This window comes from Eretmochelys imbricata, chromosome 17 (genome assembly GCF_965152235.1).
Source record: "Eretmochelys imbricata isolate rEreImb1 chromosome 17, rEreImb1.hap1, whole genome shotgun sequence".
Lineage (NCBI taxonomy): Eukaryota > Metazoa > Chordata > Testudines > Cheloniidae > Eretmochelys > Eretmochelys imbricata.
In genome coordinates this window covers 16,234,442-16,261,448 of record NC_135588.1, presented here as the reverse complement: position 1 = coordinate 16,261,448, position 27,007 = coordinate 16,234,442, and the positions used below count along the sequence as shown (strand labels likewise).

The 27,007-nt window shown below is 44.3% G+C and overlaps 1 protein-coding gene across 1 annotated transcript in view; it reads left to right on the top strand.

Moving 5' to 3' along the window:
• The window catches only part of GTF2IRD1 (GTF2I repeat domain containing 1), a 123,704-nt gene that overhangs the window by 74,199 nt on the left and 22,498 nt on the right, over window positions 1-27,007 (top strand). Inside the window, exons 14-22 of the mRNA XM_077836773.1 lie at window positions 2,323-2,412; window positions 3,812-3,865; window positions 6,583-6,648; window positions 9,328-9,511; window positions 11,641-11,699; window positions 11,942-12,004; window positions 14,190-14,273; window positions 15,613-15,796; window positions 17,251-17,279. Coding sequence (XP_077692899.1) covers window positions 2,323-2,412; window positions 3,812-3,865; window positions 6,583-6,648; window positions 9,328-9,511; window positions 11,641-11,699; window positions 11,942-12,004; window positions 14,190-14,273; window positions 15,613-15,796; window positions 17,251-17,279 — 813 coding nt within the window. The remainder of the gene's footprint in view (window positions 1-2,322; window positions 2,413-3,811; window positions 3,866-6,582; window positions 6,649-9,327; window positions 9,512-11,640; window positions 11,700-11,941; window positions 12,005-14,189; window positions 14,274-15,612; window positions 15,797-17,250; window positions 17,280-27,007) is intronic.

Here is a 27,007-nt window from a genome sequence, read left to right as displayed (position 1 = left end):
AGAGCTGATCTGGCCAGAGGGCTGGGCCACAGAAGTGCCAGACCATTGTGGTGCTAGACTGGAAGAAACCCTGAAAAACTGTGTCCTGACACAAGGGGGCAATCTGGTATGCTGATAGAATTCCAGATTAAACCTTTGTCTTTAGGGGGGTTACCATGGATTTATAGCTGTGGAACTGAGAGCAGAATGTGGTCCCCCGTCTTTTCTTTAGCCCTGGTGTTTGGCTATCCCAGCCCATTGAGTGTTGTTGGTTTGCGGAACGTGTGCAGGAGTGAATTTGATCAGTTGGATCAGGGGAAGGGACAGGTAGACCATGCAAGCTGGGTCAGGTGGCATCCAGCGCAATAAGCATGTGGTTTTGGAGTAGAGCGCGGAGAAGGGGCTGAAAGGATACGTGCAGGATTGGGCCCAGAGTGCATTCATGAGCCATGGACCTTTGGGGAGATGATCGCCCTGAAAAGCTGCTGGGCTAACAGTCCGTGTTGGGATCCTCTACAGCAAAGTAGGTAAATAGTTTCTGAAGGCAAGACCGCAAAAATCACCTAATTTGTTTCCTGTCTGTTGTATAAGGTTGGCAGATCTCAAACCTCAAGTGTTTATATTCCTGACCAGGGCACCGGTTCAGGAAAGCATCCCTGTTCAGGAAGGGTGGCTAAGCATGTGCTTGAATCCCACTGAAATCACTAGGACCTAAGCACTTACCCAAGGTCCAGAACACCTAGGCACCCAACGCTGATTAATTTCAGTGGAAGATAGGCACCTTTTAAGTATCTCTGAGTATCGGGGCCCAAGTCCTTTCTTGCATTGGGTCCTAGAGTTGTTGAGGAGCCAGTGGTCGCAGGCCATAATGGGGACAGCAGCGTTGAAAACAGTAGGTTCTGGAGAGTAAAGAGGGGAGATTAGGAGTTTCCCTCAGGAAGACCATTCCTTGGGCTGGTATTTATAGGGTTGTTACCTTAGCTCGGTAGTGCACCAAATGGTAGGAACATCTTAAGGGGTGATTAGTAAGGTGCATTTCCAATGTGTTTTACAAGCATTAACTACAGAGTAACCTTGATGGAATTAGAGCAAGAGCGTGACTTTGAGTGTGTCCCACTGGGGGGTGACGCTCTTGGGTAGAAATAATGCCCACGCCAGCTGCAGTTCAGATGATTCTGAATTAGAGCCACTTATGTTAGTCTGATGCAACTCCATTGAAGTCAGGGGAGTCCCTCTGGATTTTACACCATTTTGATGAGAGCGGACTTGATCCCATAGTTAATATAGAGGAAGGAAAAAGGATCCAGGTATATTGCTAGATCAAACATTTTCATTTTCGGCTCGCCATGTAACGGGAGAGAAGAAGGCTAATGGCTGGCGTTAATAGGTGTATTTTATACAAGTTTAAGGAAGCTGAGTTATCATAGTTTTTGAGCCCTGATTAGATGACACTTGGAGTTCAGAGTCCACATAAGGCAATGAAAGGCCAGTATAGTTAAATTAGAGGGAGTACAGCTTAGGGCAAGGAAGATTAATAAAATGGAGGTGCTCACATATGAGGAGACCTTGATGAAATTTGGATTACTTATCCTTAGAGAAGGTGATTAAGTAGTGACCTGATTGAAGTATTTAAAGTAGCTAAAGGTTTATTTTAAAATTAAATTTTGAGATCTCTTTGAGGGCATTGGAGAGGCCAGCATTGGAGGAGACAGGTTTAAATTAAGAGGGCATATATCTAAGAAAAATTTAAGGAGGCATTCTTTTATGGAGTGAGGCAGTGAGTGGGTGGAATGGTCTTCCTGAGGAGCGGGCGATGGAGTCAAGCAGCATTAATGTTTTTAAGCCAAAATTGGATGTCTAGATATTAAGTCGTCATGAAGCCATTTTTTGGCCTTCAACCTTTGTGAGGCTTATAAGGAAACTTTTGCAGATGATGCTATCTTCACCAATTTGGGAAGGTGGAGTGGGTTTTATAGATGTGTTTCTGATGTCCTCTTACAAGTGATAAAGTGTATAGGAGAAAGGTAGCAGAGTTGCCATCAAAACATTCCAGACACAATGGCCCAGATCCTCAAAGATATATTTAGGCGCTTAACTCCCATTTCAATGGGAATTAGATGCCTAAATACTTTTGAGGATGTGGACCAGTATGAGTAGTCCTGCTTCTGGTCCTACGTGCCCTTGTGACTGTGTAAGTGCATCCTTTATCAAAGCAACATGCAGAGGCTCATATTGGGTAGGTTAGTTTTTCATGAATTCTTGTGGATGACCATAAGGCTCTGAAGTCTGCTTCCAGGGACAGTGGCTGGGCTGTCAGAACTGTCTTTGGTGCTTTATTCACAGACCGATCCCCCGGTTCCGATGAAATGCACGACCCAGTGACCAGCCGCATGACTTCAGACGATTCCAACTACATGCTAGAAACAGTAACAGGTAATTTAAAAAAAAATAAATCCAATAAAAATAATGGAATTAGAAAGCTCAGAAATTCTACAAACATCAGAAAGAAATGGAGTAGAAATTTCCCGCCAAGATTTTCAATAATAGGAGCCTGAAGTTAGGATCCTAATTCCACAATTTTACTCACCTGTAAGTGTTCTAACCTTTCAAAATTGCCAAGCACCCAGCAGCTCCTATTGACCAGTAAGAACTGCTGGGTGGTCAGCACTACTGAAATTGGGTCACTCATTCGGGAGCACAAATATGGAAATGGGAGCCTAAGAGGCTCCTGTCGCTTAAAGTTTTGGCCTAAACATGTAGCCTTGTTGCCCTGAAGCTGCCTTAACTGTGTCCAATAGAAAACATGTTTGAGAATCCAGAGGCGAAGTGTGTCAAATATTTGTTTGTTTTTTCCCCATGGCACATTTAAATATTGTCTGTTATTATTTGCATTACAATAATGCCAAGACTGGGATCCCATTGTGCCTGGGTGCTGCACATAGTAAGGGACAGTTCCTGCCCCGTGGACTCATCTAAAAATAGATGTAAACTCTTTGGGGCAGGGAATATGTTTTTTGTAGTGTTTGTACAGCACCTAGCACAATGGGGCTCCTAGGTGTTGCAATAATACCAATAATAAATAACTGTAATAACGAAATAGGCCACAGGTGGATGGGAATCAGAGGGACAGGGGGAAGTGATTTTGTTCAAGGACATTCCACAGGGGCGAAATGAATGTAAGATACCATCGTAATGAGCAACATGTGAAAGGCAAAATAAGAAGGGGAAGCAGTCAAATAAAAAGCACAGTCAGCAAGGACCTTTCCTTGAGAGTTAATGTTTGTAACAAGAAAGCAGAATCGTTTAATGTAATCGAGGGAGACGAGCGAGAAAAGGTTTTTGCCCGGATTCAACCTAGTCCTTTTCTGACCTTCCCCAAAGGCAGCTCCCCACCTTCCTACAGCCTAAGTAGCCCCCCTTATAGCCTTTGCTCTGGGGACCTGTGAAAGGGGATGTGAATCTGAGCCGAGGTAAACCCCTTGCTTGCTGGGGACCAGACAGTGCCCTTACAGACTGTCAGAAAGATGGATCAGAAGGCGTGTCCTGTGTCACTCAGCTTTGTGCTCTGTTGACTGAAGCGGGGGTGTGGGGGCAGTCCCCAAACTTCTCTGCTTAGTGCTGTTCTGTTATCTGGGAAATGCTGGCTATACACTGGACTGTTTTTCCTCAGCATAGGAGGAATATATTCCTTTTACAGCCAGATGCTCTAGCTAGCTATCTTCATCCCTCATTCTAGCCTCAAGCAAATTCTCATGCCTGCTCCTTGAGCTGTCTTGGGGAACATTGACTGATTTATGCAAGAGAAACTGCTAAACCTTTGCTTTCCTTCCAGTTTCAGATAAAGAGCCCAGCCAGGACTTAAGACACGAAGAAAAGCCGATGGAAGGTAAGAGTGAATTTGTAATAAAAGCAGGCCAGCTTATCCTCTGATAATCTCAGGTTTGTTTAAAGCCTGATTAAAACAGCTCTTTTATTTTATTATTGATTTGTATTATCAAAGGGCCCAGTCATGGACCGGGACCCTATTTTGCTAGGGCTGAACAAACACAGAACAAAAAGACAGTCCCTTCCCCAGTGAGCTCCCAATCGGAGTATAAAACAAGAGAAAACAGATGGCTGTAGACAGACTGCATTGGATGGACCTTCTAAATCCTTGGCAAGGTAATTAGCTTCCCAACTACCTTGTTCAGAAGCACATCTCTGTATTTCATGACCAGATCATCAGATCTGGCCTGATTGATTGTATATCAAAGTTACTCCATTGACATTAGTGAAATCCCTCCAGTTTGTGCCAGCTGAGAATCGATCCCAGCAAATCTACTTGCCACAACAGCGGTGTCAGTTGCAGGTTTGGGGGTTATTTTTTAAGTATAAATTGCAGTGATGCCCTGTCTGATTCAATCATTTACTATTGTAGTCTGTCGCCAGTCACGTCACTAAGAGCTTGATTGTGTGCTCACTGAGGTTAGTAGCAAAGCTCCCGGTGACTTATATGATGCAGGAGCAAGCCCTGAATTAGCAGAGGCTGTACAACTCCCCAAAGTGAGAAATATTGGCCATCCCAAGCAGCTGCTCATCTGGCCACAGAGTAGCGTGGAGGTTCGTAGTGAAGGCGGGAAATGCCTTCCTGACTGGACCGGAGACTAACTGAACAACAAAAACGGAAACAACTCTTCAGGGTTTGGAGCACAAATGCTCAGTGTTTGTGTTGTGTCGTAGGCCTGTTTATCTCTAAGTGGTCCAAGAGTGAAGAATGAGTCCTGTGCTGTGTTGGCGTGAAGAGAGAGAGATTGAAAATGGAGAGGTTACAATGTGAGAATGTTGTGAACTTTGATTCAAGTCACATCGGCCTTGTATCGAAGGTCACCCCTTTTTATTTTTCTGAAAAAATGTTAATTCTTGAGGACTTGAGTACACACCTATCTCAGATAATTATCCATACAGTTTATTCTAGTCTATATAAGAACATTATTGGTCAGAGAGACAGCATGGTCTAGTAGGTACAGCACCGATGTGTGAGTCAGGAGACCTGTGCTCTAATCCCGGATCTGCCCTGACGTACTGTGTAACCTTGGGCAAACACTTCCCCTCCCTGCCTCTGCTTCGCCTCCCACCCTTTGTCTTCTCTGTTTAGATTGTAAACATGCTGGGACAGAGACTGTCTGCTCTGTGTATGTACAGCACCTAGCACACGGGTGCCCTGATCTAAGTTGGGACCTGTAATACAAATTAGAATAATAAATATAGGTTCACTGTGGGTTTATTTTGATCCCATTTTTCCTTTCTACTCTCCAAAACTGATGTTTTCCTGCAGAAGAACAGCCACGCTGGGTCAGAGCAATGGTCCATGTAGCCCAGTAGCCTATCGTTTGACAGTGGCCTGTGACAGATGCTTCAGATGGAATGAACAGAATAGGACAATTTTGAGTGATCCATCCCTTGTTGTCCAGTCACTGCTTCCGGAAGTTAGCGGTTTAGGGGCCCCTGGAGCATGGGGTTGCATCCCTGACCATCTTGGCTAATAGCCACTGTTGGATCTATCCTCCATGAGCTTATCTAATTCTTTTTTTAATCCAGTTATGCTTTTCATCCTATAGGAATGAGTGCCATAGGTTGACTGTGTGGACTATATGACTAAAAATTAAAGGACAGAGCACATCTTTTGACCTCTCTCAAATAGTTAAATTGTTGGTGACTTTTTTATCTGAATTTTTAATTTTAATGTTTTTATTTTTAACCTGTTACTGTGTGGATGAGACCTTTTTAAACAAACAATTACCAGTGTTTGTGCCTGCACTTATGGTACTTTTGTTCTGCTGCCATTAGTCAGCAAGAGGATCTCTGCTTAACAAACAGTATTGGGCTGAGTGAATAACAGCAAGAAATCCTGTTGCCATAAATATGACGAGATCGACTGGTAGCATGTACAGAAGTAAATAAGGCATTTTAAAACAACAACATACTTGTGAAAATAGAGAGACAATATGAATGAAAATCATGGCACTTCCCACTGGCTGTGACACTGTCCTACGGTTTAACAGGGAGGTAAAAGGATATCAATATATAATCATCAGTAGATAAATAAAACCGCATGGGAGAAATAAATTCTATAACTGTCAAGAATGAGACAGATGCAAAACAATGGGATTGAGGAATCCTTCCTACCCCTCTGTGGTTCCATTCACATCACGCAGTCCATGCTCTGATCTGACACAGCGCTGCTACCTCTGAAAAACACCTGTCCCGTCAACCTATAGTGCCTTGTCAGGAGTCTGCGATGTTGCCCTAGGGCTAAAGGAGACTGGGAAAACCCATCTTGCCTGGGAGCTCAGATCAGCTTCACTAGTCACAAGAGCCACTTGACCTTTTGTCAGCTGTGAGGCCTTGCCAGTGACTCTTCGTGATGTCACTCCCCCATCCCTGGTGCGGATGGAATTTGGCGGTAGCTGCTGCAAGGAATGGCACTGACTTTAAAGGAGCGGAGGCAAAGGGTTAAGAGTGCCTCTCCAGGTCAGTGTAGAATAGGGCTGTCCCAACAGCTTTGTTGTACGTCTCTGGAGTTAGAAGTGGTTTATTTGTCAGTGTGTTTCTCTTGTTTTCCAGATGGCCTAGGTGACGTTATAAGTCATTTGAGGAAGCAAGTTGAAACTCTGTTCAACACGCGCTATGGTAAGATGTTCCTTAACAATTGTTCTTAATGCCGAGCGTGGGTCGCTGACTCAGGGAGCTGAGAACTTAGTTAATTGTTCAGAGCTGTTACCTGCTGTTTCCAAACCGGTTGTTGACTGAACATGAAGTCTAATTTGTTCATTTGCTATCTGCTGGGCTTACAAATGCATTGGGATTCTCACTGGACCTTGCTATTGCAACTCTTTCTCTTGATTTCCTGAAAAAAAACGTCTAGGCTGGCTACTACCTGCCCATGAATTGCCTCAGTGACCCACAAACTTTCTACCACAGTGGAAAAGGGCTGGAGTATTTTCCTTTTCTGTTTGGAAAATTTCAGGAAGCCTTTTCAATAAGATTGCTCTGGAGTGTGCCAAGGTATTGGGGGGAGTATAAAAGGTCACCAGTGCAGTACAGCAACGTGGTCCAGTGGATAGAGCATTGGACTGGGAGCCAGGAAACCTGGGTTCTATTCTTACACCATGTATCCTTGAGAAACTCATTTGGGTCCAGATTTTCAAAAGTGCTTCCCACTTCTCCTGAGAAAATGCCATTCTCTTCCACAGTGTCCCCCCTCAGTAAAATAGGACTCTGGTCTGCCCATTTTAACAAAGCAGGTGGAGATCTCTGGGTAAAAAGCGCTATAAAAAGCTACTAAGCATTGTTGTGTATTTTTATCACCATGCAGGAGTTGGTAGCGGATCTTGATTGAGTTCAGGGTGAACGTGGGGGCACACTTTTTGTGTGAGCTGAAATGTACTTAAAAACTAAATACACACACACACACATACACACGTTAACCACTGAACAGAATACAAGGGACTTGGAAAATTACAAGAACCTTTTGAAAATAAAAGTTTTCTGGGCCTGTCACAACCAGAATTCAAGGTTCTGTGTTTCTCCCACAAGGGCTGATGTCACAAACACCAGAAGCAGAGCAGGGGAGCTGCAACCTTTAAGCTGCTTTAGCTGATATGGGCAAGTTTTGCTGGAGAAACACCCTCCACTGAGCTGAGGTCTTGACTGTTAAAAGAAAGAGGAAATGGGTTTTCAAATGTGTTTAAAAATGTATTCATTTGTCATGTTAAGCCTAACCCTTCCATTCTGTGGATTGAATTAGGATCTTAAATTGGGTTGGTGGGTGATAGTGGGGTTATGGGGTTTTTGTATGTATTTAGAAAGCATTTCAGTTCCACGTTAAGTGTGGGAAGCTTTCGATCAGAAGGAATCTTTAAAACAGGAAGAGCTTTCTAGGATGGTCAAAATAAATTGGTTTGCCATTGTTCTGCAAGACTGAAATGATCTGCAGAGAAGTTCTGTTCCTGGTGACGCTAGTTTATTAAAGAGCTTTAGCCTTAACAATAGGTTTCTGGTTGGAACTGGATTACTCCCAGGTTTGGCAATCAGTGGAGCCTGTCAACTCCAAATTGCTAGGTCATGTTTCAGCCCAGGGTTTTATTTTTTTTTTTCTTTTTGACCAAAAGCGTTTGCTCTGTGATGGCTATTCAGCAGCCTATTGGCTGGATTTTCAAAAGAGCTGGGCTCTCAATGAACGCAATGGAGCAATCCCCACTTTCTCCCCAGAGCTGCTGTGAGCCAAGCGCTTTTGAAGCTTGAGCCATGTGTGAAATGAGCTTGTGTCCTCAGTCCAGTTCCTAGTGGATGAGTGTCCTCATCACAAAACCACTGCATGCGTTGTCACTGGCTACCACCCTTGGTGCTAGCCTCAATGGAGTGGCCGGGGGCTGAATGTGTCCTGGAGCTCCTCTCTTGCCTGTCAAAGTTGTCTCTCCACATCAAAGTTAAGGCGTGTTGGTGCGGCATGTTTAACATACACAGAGGATTCCAGTCACCAGGCCTGTCAGTCCAGTGCCTTTCACCAGCATTAAGTTCTCCCAGATCACCTCTGTGACAGTAGAAAGTTTCCTAAGACCACTCTAGAACTTGGTTCTTGGCTGTGTATAGCCATGGCTTGGCTTGTGTAACCCGTTGGTGAGTGCATGTGATATGGTTAGCTCTGTGCTGATCTGCAGAGGACAGGAGTCTGTGACAGCCCCAGCTGGGGAGCTTGAGCTCTTTAGCTCAAGTTGTAGCAGTTTGTGCATTTAGCTGTGGAGGTCCGAAGTTCAAAAGCTGTGTGTTGGTCAAGATGGCCCAGAGGAAGGCCTGTAACACACTCCACCAGCGGGCTACATTTGCACTACAGAACTGTCACAATATGGTGATTCCGGGTGCAATTCCCCCTTCTGTTCCAGAAATCGGGCAATTGCAGAGAGAGAGGGAGCTCTATGTGGATACAGACATGGGGGTCCCTGTTGCTTTAAGAGAATGTCTGCCAACATTTCCAGGAAACCCCTTTTGACAAGTGCATTGTTGAGAGGCAGGTTACACATTACATTTAACAAGCAAATTCAGAAGACGACCCAGGATAGTTTTTGTAGATTTTCTCTTCTTTCCATAGGGTGTTCTACAGTCTGTATGAGTCAGGTTCATAAAGAAGTGTGTGTGTGTGTGTGTGTGTGTGTGTGTGTGTGTGTGTGTGTGTGTGTAAAAAGCCTCCCCCCAAAATATAGGGTGTGATGTCAGTTTTGAACCTCCCCCCAAAATATAGGGTGTGATGTCAGTTTTACTTGAGCCCAACTTGAAGGCCAAATGAACTAATCAGACTTGATCCTTACTCAGCTAAAGCCATAGGAATTTCAGAGCCTGTCAAAGTCCCCTACGCCAAGTTCCTGATGTACCCAGAAGACCTGTTTGTGGTGGGTTTGCCTGAAGGCATCTTACTCCGGCGTCCTAACTGCTTTGGGATTGCGAAGCTGAAAAAGATACTGCAAGCTAGCAACAGCATCCAGTTTGTCATTAAGAGGTAAGGCAAGTCTGGTTAACCTCTGATTGGTACAGTATCTGCAAACCTGCTGGGGAGGCTGCACCTTATGCTACTGTTTGTGCTTTTACTTCTAAAGAAGAGACCCTGTGTCCCATAAACTACCTGGAACACGTCCAGAGCTTGATCTTCTTCAATAAATGTTCCCTACGAAAGCAATCAAATGGTTACTTTGAACAGTTTCTCAAAGGAAGGGATGATATTGTTGCTCTCCTCCTCATGTGCTTTGCAGGGGGGAGGCGTGGCATGGCACTGTTTGGCTCAAAGGATTTGTAGTAGGATACAAAGCCTGTGACCTTCAAGTACTACTTAAGTCATTGCTCTTGGAGTCCAAAGTCATTGCCTGGAGGGAAGAGCTTACTGCAGAACTTTACTGGAAGTGTGGATTGATGCATTTGAATTTGCAGGATAAGAGGCTATGTGACAGTCTTGTGTTTATATAAGGCCTTTCCTCCAGAGTAAGAACAAAGCCGTGTGCAGACTGATTATATAAAACTTTGTATATATGTATAACCTGCTGGCTGAGTATGTTAGGTCTCCATCTAGTGGCTAGTGTATATAGAGGATTAAGGCCTGCTGTTGCTGCCAGGTGATGGAGTTGTTTCTTTGGCTCCAACAGTAGAAGACAGTGCTTTTAGTGGTGAACATCCCAGGTTCCATCTCCACTAGTAACAAGGATGTGTTTGAGCGTGGGGGGACTGCGACTTACACATGCATCGGTTTTTAGCCTCAACTAAAATAGAGTAACTGTTAAAGCAGCCAACAGCAAGACGACACAACAGCATAGATCAGGAAGGAGAGAAGAATCCTGTATCCAGTAGAAACTGCAGTTATAATTTGTCCATAAGTGCTGAGGAAAGCACCACAGGATAGTCCATGACCACAAATGGGCAGAGGCTTGGTTTTACATCTCTCATGACAGGCCACACCTCCAGCAATTGAATGGTCCATAACGCCATGCCAGGACATTATAGCCATGTGGAATTAAATGGAGGAAATCATTTTACTACATGAGCAGCAAAACTTCCTGCAGCACCGAGGGGAATTAGATTTTATAATCCCCCATTCATTTCAATGGCAGGCTGGCATCTAACTTCCCTAGGTGGAGGTCTCCCATCCAATTCCTTGGAGGTCTCCCATCGAAATGCTAATCCAACCTAGTTTTTCTTATCTTAGATGACCTGATTTAATCACGGCCATAGATGGCATAATTGCAGGCCTTTAGCTTTGTAGAAATCCAGTTTGAGATTGTGTTTAATTTCCCCAACCAGATGAAATAAATTGATAAGACATCTAAGCTTGACTGGATGAGAGGGGGCATAGAGGAGATGTTGGAACACGTTCTCTGGTCCTGCCCAGTGACAGGCTTTTAGGGTCACAGTTCTAGAGATGTCTGGTATTTATGCCTCAAACACCTTTTACTGTCTCTTTCGGAACGATTCCAAACTCTGGATTGTCTGGCTTGCTGAGGAAGTGGTGTTAGTGCTCATGTTCTGGCTGCTAGCAATGTGTTAATCTGCTCTCGGGCACAACCTCTCCCTCGCAGATGAGGGGAATAATGGAGGCAAGCCCAATGACAGCTGACATGGAAAGTAAAAGTTGGGCGCAGAATTTGGTTGGCATCCAACCAGTACTTGATCTGTAAACTGACAGCAGGTTTGGGATTTGTGGTTTCTCTTCTTACCTGTCCCACTCCTTTAAATCTAGTTCTCTGTAGTATAACTCTGAACATCTGTATGTGGGGTTTGTAACAGGTAGCAGTGTCCTATCCTGGTTCATTTTTATCATAAAAAATTTTCTGCACTGCATGGTCTATGGAGGGGAACTGCATTGTACTTGCATGCAATATAAGATGCTCAGCAGCTCTGAACTTAATTTTATCCCATAGGGTGTTACACTGGCTCTCTGAAGACTCTTCTGGCATGAAAATGATTTTGCAAGCTTACCCTATTGTACTGCAGGAGGTTTAAAATTGCGTTAGCCAGATGTGTATGTTGGGTTTGTGGGCACAGGAGTGGTCTCCTAAGTGACAGATTGTAGCAAGTAGGAACTTGAAGGGTTACAGGAATGGATCCTCACTCACTCTTCATCTGATTTTCAATGTTTTCCAGACCAGAGCTTCTTGCGGAGGGAGTGAAGGAGACTACCTCTGACAGCCCAGGAGCTATGGGTAGGATTCTGAAACTTACAGATAACCCCGGGCACCCATAATGAAGCATGAAAGGAATCAAAACCGTTTCCAGAGCACTGCATTCCTTCTCCTTCCTCTGTAGTCTTTTAGGCCTGATTTCTCAGAGTGCTGTGAACAGTCAGTGCACTGGGAGCTGCGGACAAAAATTAGGGCCTTGTTTGTTGTTGCTTCAGTTGCACAGGTGGCCCTAACGCTGCCTGCTGTGTCCCTTGTCTTTGCAGCCAGCGAGAGAGACTCCAGTGACTCCCTTGTTGATGAAGCTGTGAAGAGACAGGGCTTTCAAGGTAAGAGTGGGCAGCATCTGGGAAGATCTCCAGTGAGTCTGAAGTGCATTTAAAAGAGCTTTTCCATGCCAGTCTTCTATAAAACCATATGGGGGTTGGAACGTACTTGGCTGTGGTAAGAGAGGAGAGATGAGAGGGCAGTACTCGACCTTTCATTCAGCTCTTGTTAACATATCTGTGTATAGTGGCATTTACAGCATGAGAGCCAGTCCCTGTCTGTCTAGGTACTAGTATGACCCCCATCAGCACAGTGTTGGTGCATGCCACGGTCACTACTGTGTATATATCTGCACAGCACTGCTGGGGGGGAGGGAAGTGTTATCACCCCATTTCCCAGATGTGGAAAATGAGGCCCAGACATAACAATGACCTGTCAGACACGCAGTGGGGCAGAGAACTGAATCCCAGGGTGGAACCTTCACCACAAGAGCATTCTTCCTCCTGGCTGCCCTGGTGAGCACTAGTGATCTGTCCCGCAGAAGACAACACGCGGTTCATGTAATGGCATGGAAGTACTGTTGTTGAGGAGATGAATTAGCAAAGGCTCCAGGCAGCAGTGTGGTTTAAAGGCTTGGCAGGCAGGTGGAAGAAGGGCCCAAAGCTGATGCTAGAGGGAGAAGACAGAGGAAGCAGTATGGCGACAGGACAGGAAGGATCAAAAGGAGGGACGAGGCAAAGTCTGGGCAAGCTCTGAACACAGAGGGTTTGAGAGACATTCAGGAATATGCCATAATTGCATGACTTAATTATCTCTCAATCTGACCTTGCAAGGCACAAAATTAAAACTCTGAGCCTTGGGGTTTGCATTTTGGGGGCTTTTCAACCCTGCTGATATTTACATACGTACCGTTCAGCTCTACAGTGCTCGCCAGAACGGCACTGCACTTGCTGCCAAGTCTTGTGCACACAGGCCTTCTCACAGACCAGAGTTGGCTTTTTCTTCCCAGTATGTCCAGCCTCTGATGGCACTGTCATGGCATCCCCACGACTGTAAAGGAGAAACAGCTGTGCTTTTAAAACCACGCCGTATAGCCAGAGCCTTGAGAAAGGCAAGCGTTGAGAGCTATTCAAGTGCCACGCTGTGTACGTTATTTCTCGGCAAAGCGCACGGACCTTCGCAGCTGAAGGGCCAGATCCAGGGCTTGTTGAAATCAGTGGAGACACCCCCATTGACTATGGAGCAGACCTAGAATGAACAATTACTTGGAATTAGCTACTCACGCAGCCAAATTTAAACCCAGGGTAAGCAAGTGGTGCACCCATTTGCCTTTCCTAGACAAAGTGCCAAACGTTCATGTCCCCTAACATGCCGTCTGAATCTTTCGTGCCAGTCTGAACTCCGACTTGGTATAAGGCGGGGCATGCATTCGTGGGGTAGTCTGAGTGTGGCCCTAGGGCACCCAAGGTGCTCATTGAGCCAGCATGAGTATAAATAGCCCTGCTGCTGCGGTAACCTGTGTCATGGCAGAGAAGGCATTGCTTTAGCTGTGCCGAGTACGTACCTCAGCCGTGCCTCAGCAGCTGCTACCTGTGTTATCGCAGCCACGCTGCTCTTTATGGTTGCATTCGCTTGATGAGAGCTAGCCTGAGTATATGTGTGCGTGAGCAGGACAATCACGCCCCTAGCTCACAGCAGAGACGCAGCCTGGGCAGCCCTCACAAAGGAACTGTTTGTGGTGGTGCTGGGACTTTCTGAGTTTTTCTCTGTGGCTGACTTATCACTGCTCTGGTCTAAACAGAGTCAACCCAGAGTCAGAGTTGTCCACAACATTCCTGCCTCCTTGGTTAGCGAATTCCTGAGCACCAGGGCTGACTGCAGTAACCAGGTCCCTGACTTCTTCGGGATCTCTTCTGCAGAACCATCCCTTAGAGCACTAGTTCAGAATGCTTCCTGCCTTTTGCAGAGCGTGGCTTGAGGTTGGTTATTTTGTGTAATGTCAGTAATTACGATGACTGAATCCCAGATTTAATGCAATTCTTGCTCAGCATTCTTTGAGACCAGGAGAAAAATATCAAATTCTCTTGAAACTATTTTGGTTTCTAAGGACTGTGAATGGCCTACTCTAGGAACTGGTTAATTGCTAGATGAAGACTTTCCTATAATTAGAAAATTGTATTACTTAAAAGTCATGGAGTGCCTTTTAATTGAACATCCAAAGTCCATAATTGTTTCTTTACTTTACAGAAAATTATGACGCCAGGCTTTCGAGAATAGATATTGCTAACACTCTAAGGGAGCAAGTCCAAGATCTCTTCAATAAGAAATATGGTGAGAGATCAGGGTGATTTTCTTTTTTCCCTGAATCTTTACCTTCTCTGTGTCTTCTCCCTTTCCTATCTCCCTGTTCCTCTGAATTTCTGTTTTGATAACTTCTCCCTGGGTGGTTTCATCCATCTTCCCCCTTTCCATTTAGAGCAGTTGTTGTTCTGAGGGTCACATGTGGGACATGGCACTTGAGCATGGATTAAAACAGAATGGTGTTTCTGTTCTCTGAGGAGGGAAATAAGTGGCTTTTGTTGAAGGCTTTGGTAGTGTAGGTGCTCTTACTTAGCAGGAAAGATTCTTGTTATAGGGAGCATGCATCATTTGTTAATGCTACTTGCAGTTCACAGACAGATTTCCCCCCCACCCCCCCTTGAAGGATGAAGATGATAATTTCATTAGCAGAGCATTGTAGAGTCAGGAAGATGCGTCTGAACTCCTGGTGCTAGGGGTGGAGGGAAAGAGTGTGGAGGGGAGGGGAGGACTGGAATGAGTATAAACAAAGAGTATCAGCCACTGAGTAGGGCATTTCGGAGGCAGGTCCTTTCTGTCTGCCTGTGTGTTTCCTTGGGGATGTGACTGTGACACTTACTGAGCACCACCCACAACACCTCTGTGCTATTCTCTATAGATCAGGAACTGAGACAGAGGAGTATGTGATCCAAGCTCACACAGGAGATCTCTGGTGGAGCAGAGACCTGAACAGAGGTCTCCCAAGTGGCAGGCTAGTGCCCTAACCATTGGACCTCCCTCCCTCCCTTAGAGCATAGTCCAAGGAGCGTAGGGAGTCTACCCAATGTAGCCGCACTCTCCCATCCAACATGTGATTGCATTTTCTCAGGCGGAAGCTGCTGGCCTTACTCCTGCGGATAGACATCGGGGAAGGAAAATGGAATGGAAATTGCCCCAAATAATGTCCCAAAGTGAACAGCACTTACCTTTCCATCCTTCCTACTGTACTGTATGATCACCAGCTTGAGATACCCTTTATCTTTTTTCCTTCTTTTTTTTTTTTTTAATGTAGCTTTAGCTCCCTAATTGTCTCTCCTTTGCTTCATCAGCTCTTCACTGCGGCTCTGTGCATTCACTACTTGCCTCAGGACCATTCCATTCTGATCGTCCCCATGGTGATGGCCTGAAAATGCTGGTCCTTGATCTAAAGATTGACATGCTCCATTAAGCAGCTCGTACATTTGGTTCTGTACTCGATCATGCACTTTGGGTGGGGAGAGGTGGGGAGATTTTGCACATGTGTGGAATAACAGGAGTTGAGGCCGGACCTGATGCCTGAAATCCTGCTTGAATCCTAAACATGAGATGCATGTATGGCTTGTTTTTCTTCTAGGCGAGGCCTTGGGAATCAAGTACCCAGTGCAAGTGCCGTACAAACGGATTAAAAGCAACCCAGGGTCTGTGATTATAGAGGGGCTCCCCCCTGGAATTCCGTTCAGGAAACCATGCACTTTTGGCTCTCAGAACCTGGAGAGAATATTAGCTGTGGCTGACAAAATCAAGTTCACAGTAACAAGGTGAGGACTGTTTGCCATGCAGCCTGAGGGCGGGGGCAGGGGGGGACGACCCACAACATGGTCCCAGTGCCAGTGACCGCTGCATGTGCCTGCACTTAAGTCTCTGAGGCTAAATCCATCACATGTGCTGCCAGTCCCCCTCAAGGGAAAGGCTATAAATACACTCTAATGACACCGGCTTCCATCCTGCTGAGAGACAACAATTAAGCTGGCAGTTAACAATTTGACGGAAAGAAGTGAGCTATAAAATCTAGGTTTCCCCTCCCTTTCCTCTTCTTCCTTTTTGTTTAGTTGCTGCCTGCTAGAGGGGGCCAGCTTATATTAAAAATAAGTACCTGGGTAAATATCACAGGAATGAAAAAGTCACCCTTTGTCTCCCATCACTGCAGGGTGCCAAGTCTCTAACGAGGAAGCACTGAGGAGTGCTCCCTGTTAAGTGTGCGTGTGTGACGGGGGTGGGGGAGGATTACAACAAGCTACGCTGTGTCAGTTGGGTTATGTGTCACTCCAGCCGTGTGGCTTCCAGGAAATCAGGCAATCAGCAATGGCTGGATTTAGTGGCAGCTTCGGGAAGGGTATAACCGAATGTGTGTGTGTTTGTTCCTTTTTTTTTTTTTAAAACAACAAAACCTCTCAGATGAGTTGGAACAGTCAGACGCTGTGCAACAAGGGCCTGATCCAAAGCCTGCAGAGAACAATGGAAAGATTAACATGGGCTTCAGTGGGCTGTGGCTCAGAACCCTGCTAACTCCTGAGAGTGCAGACGGGTGGCTTAATGACTAGGGCATTGGACTGGGACTGGGGAGACCCTGGGTTCTTTGCCCGCTCTGTCACAAGGGGACCTTGCATAAGTTGTTTCGCCTCCCTTTGTCTCAGTTTCCCCATCTGCAAAGTGGAGATACTGATGCTGACCTCCTTTGTGAAGCTCTTCGAGATCTATGGATGAAAAATGCTACCCAGGAGAGTCGTGCCCAGAAGCCCAACTGAGATACCAGGGTCCCATTGTGCTGGGTCCTGCACATACACATACTGAGAGACGGGCCTGGCCCTGATGAGTTCAGTGTCTAAAAAGACAAGACAGACACAGAGAGGGAATGGAAAGAGAGCCAGGAAGCAGCTTGTCCGGGGTCCCGCAGTACGTCAGTAACAGAGCTGGGAAGAGCATCCAACTTCTGGAATCCCAGCCCAGTGCTTTCTTTTCCCCTATTGGACCAGCTGCCTCTCTTGCATGGTGCTTCAGATTAAGTATAAGCTCATCAGAGCAGGGACCATGTCTTCATATCTTTGAACAGCATCCATCGCAATGGGGCCTGATCATGATCGGCGCCTCGTCACTAACTTACAAATAATTACTAACAAGTATCACTGCTGTTCACAACAATCGCCAGTCGTAGGCATGCCTGCTTTCTGCCTTGGCTTCATTCTAAGTATTCTTTTCTCCTTGTATTTTCCAGGCCTTTTCAAGGACTCATCCCCAAACCTGGTAAGAGGAGATGCCTATTTGCCTAAGCAGAGCAATGACTAAGTATGTATTGTCAGTCAGGAGGTTACATAGCTCTAATGATGCACTCACTTTACCAGTGTGGGGAAAGTTGCCGTTGCCCTAATTTTTCATTTAATGTGGTCCAAGCCTTGCTTGTTTGGTGAATCGGGTGGAGTTCCATGGCACCTGAATGAGGACAGCTGGCTCCTAATTCACACATTTATCCTGGCGGTATTTCCTTGAAACTTCCCGCATTTTTAAAATGCTAATCTAGGACCCTCTTAAATATCTGTTACTTTTAGCTCGCAGATGCAGTAGAGAAGAAAGTTGCTTGGATGGGAGTGAATGATCATTGCTGCTTGATAAACACAGGGTCTGTCATAAAAACAAGAGAGGAGTCATAGATTCCTCTGTGGGTTGCTTGTGTGTTCTGAAGGTCTGTTACCTACTTGCAGCAAAAAGGAAATGGAGCATCCCTTGTTCATGGACACATACATGGAGTAACTGTGTGTCTGGTGGAGGAATACCACAAACGACTGGAACTTAATATAATGAGTATTGCCCAGAGTTCCAGTTTCTCCCGCTCTAATCACCGCAAGTAAATACCCAGTCGACTCGGGCTTGCAGAGCTTGGGCTAAGGGACTGAGCCTGAACATCTGCACCGCAGTTAAACTGTCCCTTAGCCCAAGCTCTGCACGCTCGAGTCAGCTGGCACTCCCATCCAAGAAACTTTCTTCTCTACTCCAACTGGGCTTTGTCACAGCTGAGGGCTAGATAAGTGCCACCCTTGAGAGAACAACTGAAAAGAAACAGAGGGGCCATCTTGAAGGTGGATCTTGTATTTTTTAAATGCTATTTAAAAAAAAAAAAAAAAGAAGAGAGTACACAGACCTATTGAGGAGTCCGGTGATAAGAGTGAAATACCCCCGCTGCACTCATTCCGATTTACAGCTGGAACAAGGAGCAGATCTGCCATAGAATCTGCTCCATTCCTGACAGATGGTCCCTGGTTTTGAGGTTCAAAGCTCCTCAAACTCTTTCCATCATGGATGCCTAGGGATTTTTATAATGTGTGCACAGAAAGGGACAAATAAGCTTGGTTTCCAAGTTTAACGATCCCTTCATATGGGATTTCCTGTGGTCTGTTTGTTTCTATTTTTCCTTTCAAGTGTCATGCCAAATAAAAGCAAAAACTGACAAAAAGTGGTGGGTGGGAGGTAAGCTCTTTCTGGTGCTACAACATCATCTCTAGACTTGTTAAACCAGCTAGTATTTTATCAAACTAGAAGAGTTACACTTTGTATTCAGCCAGAACAGCACCACCTAGGGTATGTCTATACTGCAGTTAGACACCCGTGGCTGGCCTGTGCCAGCTGGTTCAGGCTCATGGGGCTAAGGGGCTGTTTAATTGCAAGGTAGCCATTTGGGCTCTGGGATCCTCCCATCTTGCAGGGATAATCTGTACTGGTGAAAAAACCCCAAGTGTACAGAAGGAAAGCTGCAGTTTGTACTGGTTGAGCTTACACTGGCTTCAAGCAGCAGTGAGCCCAGATGGTGTAAAATAGGACTTTCCAAGCCTGCACTTGCAGATTGGTGTGGCTGCATTGCCTCAATTGCAGGCCATCACTTGCTAAATCATAGACAAGACCTCTCCTAAGGATCGATCAGCCCATTACCTCTCCTAAAAGAGTGACATTTGGGGATTCTTGGTTCCAAACTTCTGTCCTTACTGAAGTGAAGCATTGTAATCTGCCCAAAGACCTGGCTGAACTTGGGAACAAACATTCAACATTCACTGCAGATCTCTTTAATTTCTGGCTACCTACTTACTCCCTTCTTTGCAGTACATAGTCCCAACTCTTCTTTACAGTGGTGTGGGAAATGGATGAATGCAAAGCAATGGGTAGGTAGTTCAAACATCTTGGAGTCTGTGTTCCAATTAGAATGACATCCAGCTAGGGGAATTATATACTGAAGAATGTGTTGGTGTTTTTCCTCCATAAAGCTGTTTTGTAAGTAGCTAGAATGTGTCAAAGGAAAGTATGGACAGACATCAAACTATATCTTTGAAGGAGAATGAAAAGAGGTGAGATTTGTTTTGCTGTATGTGCAATTAAAGATCCTCTGGAGCTCTATCTGGGAATTCTCTCAGTAGCTTCTTGTAACACAGAGATTACGCTTTATTGATTTTAAGTCATCAGCTGTATTCAGTCTTTCAGAATTTAATCCACCGTCCCAAACAAAGTTAGTTGCTTTTCTCTGTTTGAACCTGTAATGAATTAATACCCACATGGGCTCGCCTGTGAAGTTCCCATCTCAGCCTTGCCCGTATCTTGATTTAGAACAAGTTGATTTCCCATCCTCCTGTCTTTTCAAGGTCAGCCCTGGACTTCTCCTCAGCCCCTCATCTCTGGTGTCAACACCGGCTAGCGGTGACGTAGGAAATATGATAGCCTCTTGGCCATAGGTGGGCCCGTTGGAGACCAGCTTTGTTTTAGTTGTGACAAACTTTCAGACGTCAAAGCCCACATGTAAAAGCACTTGGGAGGTGGTATCACAGGAAATATCTTGCAGGGCTTTCTCCCAATCCTTTCCAGTTCACTATTAGAATAGTTCAGTCTCCTGCCCAGTTTTTAAACTACCAACAGTTCAGAGAAGTAGGAGAAAGACATAGTTTGCAGTTAAACACACAGCTACTTTATTTTTAAAAAAGTATTTACAACTGGTGATCGGCCATGCATGGAAATAACCAAATGCTGCCTCCTTTGTTTACTGCTTTCTGTCTGCTTGGCCAGCATTGCTTGTGGATGGCATGCTTTAGGGATGGCAAATGCAATAGATAGGAAAACATTTAGGGACCCTTGATGGGAGTTGCCAGGAGGTGAGAAACTTGCATATGAGTTTGACTGATGTAGCTGGGTGAAATACACCCTTGTACAGAGGTCAAGCACAAGCTTGTGCAATACTGAAGACCCTCTTAATCCTATAGAGCCAAAGCTATGGCCCATTTAAGTCAATGGAAAGGCTACAATTGACTTCCATAGCCTTTCCATCAGGCCTTAGATTAATTGAAAAGTGTCACTTATAAAGCACTCTCTCCACCAGAGTAACAGACACTGAGTTCATAGACCGGTCATGTCGCTGTATCTGGTGAAACAGGTCTTCATTTCAATGAAGTTGCATGGACATAAAATTGGAGTGACACTGGAGGGGCGAATCCTGGCCAATATTTCTTTACACTGTAAATTAATGGAAAATCTATATATTTACAGTTAGGTGAACAGTTCTGACTCAGATCAGGCCATTAGTGGGCAGCAGATCAGAGCTCAAGTATTAACAGTTAAACTTGCCAGCCGCATTGGAAATGCTACATAATCTGTAAATTCATAGATTCATAGATATTTAGCTCAGAAGGGACCATTATGATCATCTAGTCCGACCCCCTGCACAACGCAGGCCACAGAACTTCACCCACCACTCCTACAAAAAAAACCAACCTCACACCTATATCTGTGCTATTGAAGTCCTCAAATCGTAGTTTAAAGACTTCAAGGAGCAGAGAATCCTCCAGCAAGTGACCCGTGCCCCATGCTACAGAGGAAGGCGAAAAACCTCCAGGGCCTTCCAATCTGCCCTGGAGGAAAATTCCTTCCCGACCCCAAATATGGCGATCAGCTAAACCCTGAGCATATGGGCAAGATTCATCAGCCAGATACTACGGAAAATTCTTTCCTGGGTAACTCAGATCTTACCCCATCTAATAACCCATCACAGGCCATTGGGCCTATTTACCATGAATATTTAATTACCAAAACCATGTTATCCCATCATACCATCTCCTCCATAAACTTATCGAGTTTAATCTTAAAGCCAGATAGATCTTTTGCCCCCACTGCTTCCCTTGGAAGGCTATTCCAAAACTTCACTCCTCTGATGGTTAGAAACCTTCATCTAATTTCTAATCTAAATTTCCTAGTGGCCAGTTTATATCCATTTGTTCTTGTGTCCATATTGGTACTGAGTTTAAATAATTCCTCTCCCTCTCCGGTATTTATACCTCTGATATATTTATCGAGAGCAATCATATCTCCCCTCAACCTTCTTTTAGTAAAGCTTGGGGAGAGGGGGGAAGAAAGTGTTAGTTTCCTTGAAAAGCAATTTTAATTATTGTCTGACTTTGTAGTAGAATGTTTTGTGCTTTTATCAAAAACACAGGGCAGTGGGGGGAAAACCTGGTTATTTCAACAACCTGAAAATTTTTGACAAAAATGCAAGTTTTCTCACTAAAATATCTTTAATCAAAAAGACCATTTTTTATAAAGAAAAATGTATTTTCACACAAGCTGTAATAATCTTTATTTGGTTATCCCTTTTATTACACATACATACACACACATTTGCATATTCATTGCTTTTGCTTTAATCATCTTTCATCTGTCATAATAAAATTGGAAACTTTTTTTAAAAAAAAACAAAAAATTAAAATTCAAGGGATGCTGTCATGTTCATTTAACCTCAGCTTCTTATAAAAAAAAACCCCCACAAGTTTTATTAAAAGCTAAGAACAACAGAATGTTTCCTTGACATTTAAAAAAAAAAATCAAAATCCGTTTTTCTTTTGCTTTTAATTAAACGTTCTTTTTCAGTGTTTGTTCCCCAAACACAACAGCATTGGAGAAGTGCCTGAGAGCTAGGAAGTCCAGTGAAACGGTCTCTAAACAGAAGAGAAACTGAGAGCTTGTCTTCACTACCGGAGCGACAGTGCTGCAGTCGATTGAACAGGTGTCGATTTAGTGGGTCTAGTGAAGACCCACTAAATCGACAGCTGAGCACTCTCCAGTTGACTCCAGTACTCGAGCTCCATGAGAAGAATAAAGGAAGTCAACCGGAAAGTGTCTCCCATTGACGCAGTGCAGTGAAGACACCGGGATAAGTCTACCCAAGCTACGTAACTTAGGTCGACTTACCCCTGTAGCGAAGACAAGCCGTGAGTAGCCTGTTCATCCAGCTGAGATGAAGGGCATACATTAAATAAAGGCTATAAATGGTTGGTGGAAACCAATATCTAAAATTATTTCTTTATTGAATAGTTTCAGGTCACAGTAGTAACAGGACATACAATTTCTAGACAGCATAAATGACTGCTTCTTGGAGCACTTGGATCTGAACCCGGGTTCAATTCTCTGCTCTACCCCAGAGTCCTGTGTTACCTTGGCAAGTCGCTTTACCTCAGTTCCCCATCTACACAATGGGGATATTAGCACTGCCCTGCCCACAGGGGTGTGTAAAGATAAATACATTAAAGATTTGGGAGTGCTCAGCTACTCTGGTAATGGGGTCAACTAAATACTGTAGCTAGACTGCCGCAGAAGTTCGTTGTCAAACTCTCAGTGACCTCAAGGGGAGCAAAGTCAGACCAGCTCTTTTGAAAATCTCACCTCAAACAGGGTGAAGTCTTCTACCGCCACTGAGGTAGAGAGACACCGGCTGAATCTCTTGTATCCTCACTTTTAACTGTGTGTCTGCACAAATCTTTTATACACTACTTAACTCTCAAGTAAGCCATCAGAATAAGGCTTCAGTATCAGCAGTAGGCTGTGGTATCCCGGAAAGGAATCCCATCTAGCTGGATATAGCCCTATGGGCAGCACCTCAAAATAAGTATTTAATAACCAACTTTACTTTCAGGTTTTTAATTTTAATTTTCTGATTGTTTTTCAATCCGCCGATGTTATCTGTTCAGAGAAAAGTCCTTTGGAATCCTTTTTAGACTGGAATGATCTTTCAGTATTAAAATAAAAGGAGATGGAAGAGGTGGGGGTTGAAATTCCAGTGCTACAAATACTATAAATTCTTTCTTTTCTTCTTTCCTGAGGCACAGAGATACAAAACAGACTTAATTCGAGCCTTTGAAAAAAAAATCAAGCATAAGTAGTCTAGCAAAAAAAAAAAAAAACCAAAAAACCCATCTTTCTGTATGTTAATTTTTATGTGCTTTGATTGAAAATGCACACCAGCCCCATCTGTCCTATTCCCCAGACTCCCCACCACACGGACAGATTATTTCCCATATTCCAATTAATAAAGTAGGGCAGGCAGTGTTCTTTAATTAAAAAAAACCACACATCCAGGCATCCTTCTTCCTTTTTTTTTTTTTTTTTTTAAATCACAAGAACACAATCCTCCACCAGACTTTGATGTGGCACATCTCCCATTTGAAACTCCTAATAAACAGGGAAAAGCACTTGATCTCACGTTGACCCAACCATAACATATTTCAGGGACATTCATTTCTATTTCTCCCTTTGCCTTCTGAAGTTCAGACCCAAGTGCTCTATCTTACCCTTCCGGTCCTGGTACCGAATGGGAAGAGTAGCAGGAGGATGATTATTCTTTCTTATTTTAACTCTTTTTTTTTTTTTTCTCCCCACAAGATGAAATATATATATATATAAAATGTTAAAGCTATTACTGTTATAATCTGAAAGTGGAAAATCAAACAGTTAATGTAAACTGTTGTGCAACTTCAAAGACTTTTTTAAACATCAAGTCGTCATCCTAGCCAGTTGAACTTGTCTTTTCTTTTGCCTTTGTTGTTTTTCCTTTTCTCTTTCACTTGCATGTGCAGTGGCCTCACAAGTATCGGAAGGTAATTATGTGATTACCAGCTAACTTCCTCCGTTAATTTTTTTCTTTTGTCTGGTTTCAATGATCACCTCCCCTTTTCCTTGCCAGAATCTCATATTCTGCCATGTTCTTCAGAGAACACAAATCCTCCAATAATTTCCAGAGTGACAGCATTATCACTGGTCACCCTGCAGCAAATATTCTTTCGCCTAGGTCCCAGTCCTGCAAGCATTTACACACGTGCTTACCTTCAAATAATCAAGGGGGTAAATGGTGCAAAGGGAGAAGAGCTTGCTAAAGAACAATGTTGGCACAAGAATAAATGGGTATGAACTGGTTATGAATGAATTCAGGCTGGAAATTAGAAGAAGGTTTCTAACCATCAGAGGAGTGAGGTTCTGCAACAGCCTGCCATTAGAAGTAGTGGGGCCATACAACCTAACTAGTTTTAAGAAGGAGTTTGATAAATTTTTGAATCAGATTGTATAATGGGATTGCCTGCAATAACAACAGGCTGGATTTGATGAGCCAGGAGATCCCTTTGGGTTGTATGTTCATGTGTTTTAAGAGCAGTTGCATTGACTTCAGTGAGATGACTCAAATGCTTGAAGTTCAGCATATGTGTTTGTAGGACCGGGACCTTAATTATCTTTTAATCAAGCTTTCAGATCCAATAAACAAAAAATGAAGTGTTCATTGGAAATGTTGGAAGTGTCTTTGGCTGGTTTCCTTTCCACCAAACAAATACTTCCTCCTCTTATGTTTCTTTGAAATCAGTACTCCTAAAAAGCTGGATACTTGCAGAGTCCATGCTACATTCTCTGAATAACATGCTTTAAATGTTTCCCCTAAATGTAACTTGCCAGTTTGCATTGCTGTAACATTTAACTTTGGAATATTATGTCCGTCTGCTCATTCAGTGCCTTCCAGCTTATTCTGCTGTATGTTGTAGAACACATGTTCTTCCCTTTCTCAAATGGCTGTTGCTACCTAATCAGCAAGGGTTAGAATGCCTCAATGATACATTCCACCATGGTAAGATTATTGATAGTATTGGTTACATACTCATGGTGTCTCTGATGCTATGCAAGATAGAGATGAAGTCACCATCTTAAAGGAACTTAATCTGTGCAGATGTACAATGCAGAAAAAGGATCTACTGTGGAGCTTTAAGACCTGGTCTTGAAGGGGTCTTCCCTTTTGTGCCTGCCAATAACTGTGAGCACAGAGGAGGGTATGTAGACATCCAGCTACCTGTCTTGTGGGCATAGTCATGCAGCTGAACAGCTCCATACCTCGATGCAGAGTCGAAATTCACTGCCTTCCTGGAGTTTTGATTTGTTAATGAAAGAGTTCAGCAATAAACAAAGTTTAGCTCAAGGCTTCTCACCAGGGTTGGCTGCTCTTACAGGCTCCTCCCTCAGAAGTGTTCAGTCCACACCCTAGATCCTCTCTCCCTCCGCAAGTCACTCCCAGCTACCTTTTATGCAGGTGGACCAGTGAGTCATCTGCCTTGTTCAGTCAGAAGAATCCACAGAACACTTTTGTCAGCTGGCTGAAGATCCGCTAACAGGTTGGGGTGTTTCAGGCAAACACTTCTAGCCTGTTATAGGCCCTCACTTGTGCCTGTAAATTCGCACCAGAGGGCAAAACTGTGAGGCTGGCATTTAGATTATGAAGGGTGACTTTTGTAGGACCTGGCACGTGAGGATCTTCCTTGAGTTAGTGCAGCGAGGAAAGCTCAATAGGCAGAAAATCACAACCGAGGGGCAAATCAAATTTGTAACTGTTCAGAAACCAAGGGTTGGTGGGCAAGGAATAATTAACATTCTGCACTCGCCTTTCAAATGGACTGGGAGTATTAGCCAGGGAACCATTGCTTAGTTTCTAAGGCTGAACATCAGCTGCTCATGATTAAGTGTCTCCGTCATAACTTTCATGCTTTAATGGTTTACATGAATTGTTGAATTGAGATTCAGTGCTCAGAATAGCTAAACTCATTTCCACTAGCATCTGTGTTGCACTGGCCTAGTTTATTAAAAGTGGGGATGCTCTGCTCCCCTGATGAGGGGCCTCTGTGAGGTAAGGTATCCATTCATGTCCAAGGTGGGAAAACACTGTTGTATATTTCTCCATATTAGTTCCTATCTAAACCACCTGTGATCCAAACGACTGGTTACCTTCAACTATGGAGGTTAAGCCTGGTCCCTTGGCCAATTACCTTGACTGATTGGCAGTTGCACAAGTAACTTGGCCTGTACCATGTTCATTCCCCTCTTTAATGTTTGCTTTCTTGGTAGAATTTGAAAGCTTTGTCCTCTCTTTTTCTCATTGCTCTGCTTATTTGCACTCTAATTCTTGCAAAGTTTTCTCAAGGTCACCTCTGTACACGTACTGGGCCAAATGCAGCCCTGGTGTAAGCAGATCTAACTCCCATGGAAACATCTGATGAGGTTCAATAAGGATAAGTGCAGGGTCCTGCACTTAGGACGGAAGAATCCAATGCACCGCTACAGACTAGGGACCGAATGGCTAGGCAGCAGTTCTGCGGAAAAGGACCTAGGGGTGACAGTGGACGAGAAGCTGGATATGAGTCAGCAGTGTGCCCTTGTTGCCAAGAAGGCCAATGGCATTTTGGGATGTATACGTAGGGGCATAGCGAGCAGATCGAGGGACGTGATCGTCCCCCTCTATTCGACATTGGTGAGGCCTCATCTGGAGTACTGTGTCCAGTTTTGGGCCCCACACCACAAGAAGGATGTGGATAAATTGGAGAGAGTCCAGCGAAGGGCAACAAAAATGATTAGGGGTCTAGAACACATGACTTATGAGGAGAGGCTGAGGGAGCTGGGATTGTTTAGCCTGCAGAAGAGAAGAATGAGGGGGGATTTGATAGCTGCTTTCAACTACCTGAAAGGGGGTTCCAGAGAGGATGGCTCTAGACTGTTCTCAATGGTAGCAGATGACAGAACGAGGAGTAATGGCTTCAAGTTGCAGTGGGGGAGGTTTAGATTGGATATTAGGAAAAACTTTTTCACTAAGAGGGTGGTGAAACACTGGAATGCGTTGCCTAGGGAGGTGGTGGAATCTCCTTCCTTGG